We start from the raw sequence: 6000 nt of genomic DNA on the forward strand, positions 1-6000 counted from the left end.
GATGTCGCGACCCTTCCATCAGCTTCGATGTGATTTTCTTACGTTTGTAAAATAGACGTACAGTTGGTTCGTTAAACGTTCGATTTCTAACGATTTACATTTCGTTAAATGCTAGGCAGTTTATATATCGATGTTCGAATATTAAAAAGTAGGGGTACACGCGTAAGTGCTAAACTATCTAACCAAAACGGTATACACGAATGTTGGAAAATTTGAGATAACCTACATCGGTAATACCTGTAAAGAGAATTGGTTGTAATGTTAGAAAATTCACGTATGTAAATGTTAAAAAGTAAGAAATTTGCGTATATAGATGCCAAATTTACGTGCGACTCGCAACGATGACAAACTTAAACTTTGAACGATAAATAAATATTTCTTCCGCAGCTTTGTATCGTCGTGAAAAACGGTATTACACTCACTCATTGGCGTTTGACGTTCGATATTGACATAAACGGATCTTTCATTTCTAACGGTACAACGCTGATCGTAAGTGAACACGCATCTCGTACGTCGCGTTATTGCCAAAAAAGAGGAAACGTTCTTGTACTCGATAAACGTCGAGCGCGAATATATTATAGCTTTGGACAGCCGAGTTACAAAAATCAATTTGCGATTCCAGTTTTCGTGAAAACTTACTACTAAACTTATTACTTCTACCCTCGACGAGGTTGTGGCATCTTTTGGCGGACGTCTCGAAAGCTAAGAGGCAGCTTTTTATAGAATTCGAAGCGACGTAAAAGCGATACGAAACGTGGGCTTACAACGTAACGGGGAAACGTAAGCTACTGCTATCGTATAATCTATTTTCATTTCTAATAATATAATTTCTGTAATTGTAACTTAAATGTAGCTTTATTTACGTTCGAATGACATAAATGTAAACGAATTCACATTTTTTACTATACTAGAGATGTCTTAGCGCCGCCTTCGAGATTTGTAGTGTATTTGGTATGCTGTTTCGCAACAAAATGGGTAATTAAAAGTAATCTAATCGTTTGTACGTATGTGTCTAGATAAAATACAAATAAAATAGAGATTTATTATATTACAAGCAAAAACTTGAGCAAACAAAGCAGAAGAAACAGGGGCGAATGGATAGCGGCGACGTGATCATCCGGAACGAAAACAGGTACAAAGGAAGAATCGATTTATGTTTTGGAAACGTCTTGTACGAAAGAAAACACGTTGCCTTTGCCACGACCAGCACGCTATTCGCGTTCCAATACAGTCGAAAATTGTATTTCGGAAATATGTTATAGCAAATATGTAAGCAACGATTTACGTTTCGATACGCGTTAACTTGCAGCATCGCTCGTTCGATTATATTTAACCGACGTGTCGGCAGAAAGACACGCTCTGATAGTTTAAAAGAATTGAAAGACAAATTACGTATTCCACGATGCGAGCAGAGTATCCGAGGAAGGAGTATAGAGGAAAAGATCGATGATAGCCAGATGCGGTTGTGGGGAAAGGGTTAGACGATTGTGAGTAAAGGAAAGGAGATAGATAGATTACGTGGACAGAGGGGGGAAGAGAACCGATGGAATATCACGTAGAAAAGGATAGCGGGTCGAGTAAGATTTGCGAATATTCCAATTATCTCAAGTATCGTTATTTGCCATTAAAGTATCGTATCGGTGTACACTTGGCGCTCTTTTTACGCGATTCTCTCTTACCTCGCCTTTATCTATCGTTTGTTTATCGTCTATTCGCTTTTACACGGTTGTTTTTCCGACGCGCGTTAAAAGAGTCTCGGGCACCTCCGACTTGAAATTAGAAATCGATAACAACGAAGAGCGTTAGGTGGGAGCGAATGGTACGCGAAAGAATGGCTATGAGCGAGCGGCAGTACGTAAGTGAGATACGTATGTAGTTTCGAACGTCGAACGAACGAATTATGACTACAATCGAAGTTGATAAAAAAAAAAAAAAAGGAAGATAATAACGAGAAAGGATAAGGAGAAATACGACCAACCGATAACCTGGGGCGTCGTTTCGCTGTAATACCTCGTACGTTCTGCGCGATTTCAAAGGATACGATAAAAGGATATAACGAGGAATTAAGGAATTAAAGAGAATCGCTCGTAGAAAACTTGTATACTTCATGACGCAGTCGAAATTCGTGAAAAAGAGAAGCAGGGGATGCCGAATTCCGACGTGCCACCTTTTATTTGTAAACAAAACTCGATGTTCCGTTCGTATCGGATAGATGGTACGGACAAGACTTTTATATTTTTCTCTGCAGAGACGACGTTAAACACCGTACACCGTCTTCTGGCGTTATTAATAACTATTTCGAACAGGGAATTGATATTCATCTCGATGTAGTATACGCGGTCACGTTCGAATATATCGATACCGTTGCAAGTTGTTTATTACGCGCTTCGAAATATCCTGTTGGCCAATGTTGCCGAAAACAACGCCAGAAACCACGACACCACGCTACGAACGCCATTTAAACTCTCGTTTGACAGCGTGCCACGAATTCGAATCGTCACGAATGGAAACAGCGAACGTGATTCGAATGGACGAATGATTTTGATGCTGTTTTATCCAACGATCCGGTGTTGGTTGGATCCGATTGAACGATACAGTTATCAAGGTCAGTTACCGGCGAGATCGACGCAAGAACATGCGATTCGTGATTTTGTAACGTTGCTCGATGCACCGTGGACGAGATTCGGATGTATAACGAGTCGTTTAACGTTCGTTTTATTCGTTGTACGTATACCGTAATACTACGAATCTAAGATCTATCCGCTTTAATTCGTTTCGATGAAATCAAACGAACTAACGACAAAATGAACTAACTAACCAACGAAACTAACGACAAAAGGAAACACGATACGGGTTTACTAATTTTCGCTAGTAACGCGCAAAATAAATTAAGCCGATCGAAACGAGGAATTCCAATTTTTTAGTATCTTCGAAATAAAAGACTAATATTTTGCGGGATATAGAGCATCGTGTATTTTTCTACAGAGATACGTCGGATCTAAGGAAGATTAAAATTTCTAATTTCTCTTACGAAAATAGACGCCCGTTCGAATTGTTCGAATTGTATAAAAATCGTAGAGGAAAGCATTAATCAGCCGATCGTCGTGCATTCATCGTGACTGTTGCTTTCACCTTTATACACTCGGTATTTCGCCAGCTGTACTGTTACTTCGTCCTCTAAACCATCCATTAAATCCTTCGTTCACCGCGAACCTGATGCGGAAACCTGCTACCACTGTTCGATGCTCGATGATCTCGCGGCCCTGACACTCGCGCTCTCCACTCTGCTATGTGGTTACTTTAATTACGGTTAACAACGATCGTTATCGTATCTGACGTCGTCAAACAGATTTGAAACGCAGTTATAAAATTTACACCAATTATACGTGTTTACACAACGATCGTTTTCATCCTGACTAACGAAATTTATTTACCGAATATTTAGAGGCTCCTAGTGTTGGGTGGTTAGTAGCCAGTAGGTACCTAGCGCCAGAATACCGTTGTACATTTCACACTCGTGTAACAAATATTTTAGTATACCTCCGATTATCCTACCATCGTTCTATTATCCGTATTATCCTACTATATTCACAGTCTACTTACAACCTTCTTTCCAAGCACCATTAAATTCAGAAATGCTTTATCTTGCTAGCGAATCTGAATATCCCGAAGAAATTTGCAAGAAATTGCAAGTTCAATTTCTTCGTTTCAATTTCCTTTATTTATCAATTTGTAGGCTTAACTCGACGTACGAATTCCGTATATTTTCGACACGTTGCCTTCGCAGCCGCGATGCATTGCGATATACATTTACCAAAACGTTTAACTTTTGCGAAATATCGTATCGTGTTTGCCAACTTCTTTTCCGGCGATATTAGCCAGATCATTTGCATCGTCGACAATTTGGTAGCTTACGAAAATCTTATCACGATCGTTGTACAGAAATCCGTTGAAATCGATCTCGTTGAAACAAAACGATTAGGTATTTCGGCCACCAGTGTAAGTTGCCGATCGTCGTGTTAATCGCTGTAATTGTCTTCTTTAACGGGATCGCTGCTACGTTTCACGAATTCGCAGACAGACCTGTTCCTCTCGCTAGTTTCGTAGCCTCCGATTTAGACACAAAGTTCTTAAAAACCGGTTAAAATGTTTTCTTCGGCCGGACATTTTCGTCGCCGATCGTTGATCTTCCGATACCAATTTTGTCCGGAGCTCGTATTTAAAACCGATACGGTACGGTTAAGCGTCTCTTCTCCGGCAAATATTATCGGAAAAACGATTCTACTCACATTTTTCAAGTGCGTCTATCATGTCACAGGCTCACGTGTCTCTCGGTCTCATCGTGACGATGACTACTACTGCTGCGGTCCAATGTCAGCCGAAAAACGCTCGAGTGTTCGGTCGGTGTGGTAATTCACATGACAGTCTACCGTGGTATACCGATGGCAAACTGTTCGCGAGTTTCCGTTTTCCGTGCAACGAAGGCTCGGACTCTCGACCGACGAAACACACGAGAGAAATCGATATCGACCGGATCCTATCGAAAGGATGCGACGCGGTGAGAGGCCGACTCTCGACTGAACTCGGCGAGCGTGCAGCCTTGCAACTTTAACGTTCCGAAATCTCCAGTCCACCACCTGGTTGTTCTCCTGCGAATGGTGGGGAATGCAGACAGATTCGCCGATGCGGTGTACTCCTCGGAATAATTGGCTGGTATTCCTCGATCTTGCTTGCAATTCGTTTTAAAGAGAACGGCGTGGTCCGAACTTGTTTATCAGTTTCTTTAAACCAGATACGGTACGTTTACACGCAACGTACCGAGGAGCGTGGCAACGATATGGACAGATTTTGAAATTCCGATTTCTTTTCTTCGGCCCTTTTCTACGTTTGCTTCGGCGAGTCAGGCAATCGTACACAGGGATAGTTGCGGCTTCAGTTCCACGAGTTACCGAATCACGAGTTACAGTATCGAACAAACGCGATCGCAAATTCTACGACGAAACGATCTCGTAATGGTCAAATTTGTTCGCGAATATTCTGTAATGGAACGCGATCTTGATAAAGGATTATATAAATCAAAATGTCTGTTTCTTATTACATATCGTATCAAGCTTCGACAGTTCGAGGCTTCGTGCTTGCGTCTACTTGATCCACCACCGTAGTAGCGTTATTGGCGGTTCGGTTTATTCTTCATGCGGCAAATTCGACGACCTTGATCGAGAAGATATCCTACTTCCTCTTCCTGTTCAACGATCAGGAAACACATTGTTAGGCGTTCCACCAACGCACGATGTTACATAGTCGGAATATTACCGATTCCTTCGATTGTAACTTAACGTGTCCTAGCAACGGGTGTTCCGTGTTTGACAAACTTGAACAATACTAAACAGCGTTATTAGCGTGAATTCGTGTCATGCTCTCGATCGAGTCGACGATTATTGTACTATGTCGAGTCGACTATTGTACGTGTAAGCGAATATGTAGCGGAGAATTATATTTTAAGTAAAGATATGCTAAAGCGAAAGAATCAGACTAGACGAGGAAAAAAGTAGAATCTTATATTTACGGGATAAGCGATGAATTAGGCCTGAAAATTCAATTTTTGCACGGGGGGTGGAGTACTATATGAAATACCGCATGACAGAAATATAACAAAAGTATAATAAAATTGACGGTCCTCGACGAGAAAAAAGGGCTATAATTTTTTCATTTTCGCTATCGAGAGAAATATCTCTTTTTCGATATTTTTACTTTACCGTGTTACCATTTCGTTATGGCTATTTTCATGGCTGCAGTTTCTCTCGGAGCAAGCAGCGCGTTTAACGACAAATGTTTTCCGATCGTAAAAGCGAAAGAATTCGATGGTGCAACAGAGAAATTCTCGAGAAATTACTTAAATAGTGGTCTTTCGTCCCATTAACGCTAGCATTAGGCTTTACGATAACGAAACGTTGTTTCTCTTCGTGGTGAAACACAACTACGTGTACTTTGAAACAGATT

At 41.0% G+C, this 6000-nt stretch overlaps 1 protein-coding gene across 1 annotated transcript in view; it reads right to left on the reverse strand.

Annotated features, from left to right (window-relative positions):
• Nucleotides 1–4598, reverse strand: part of LOC126874298 (pancreatic lipase-related protein 2-like) — a 22920-nt gene extending 18322 nt beyond the window's left edge. The window contains exon 1 of the mRNA XM_050636163.1: nucleotides 4290–4598. Within this exon, the coding sequence (XP_050492120.1) occupies nucleotides 4290–4291 (2 nt within the window). The 5' untranslated portion in view covers nucleotides 4292–4598. The remainder of the gene's footprint in view (nucleotides 1–4289) is intronic.
• Nucleotides 4599–6000: the final 1402 nt, after the last annotated feature.

Source organism: Bombus huntii, chromosome 16 (assembly GCF_024542735.1).
Source record: "Bombus huntii isolate Logan2020A chromosome 16, iyBomHunt1.1, whole genome shotgun sequence".
NCBI classification, from domain to species: Eukaryota; Metazoa; Arthropoda; class Insecta; order Hymenoptera; family Apidae; genus Bombus; species Bombus huntii.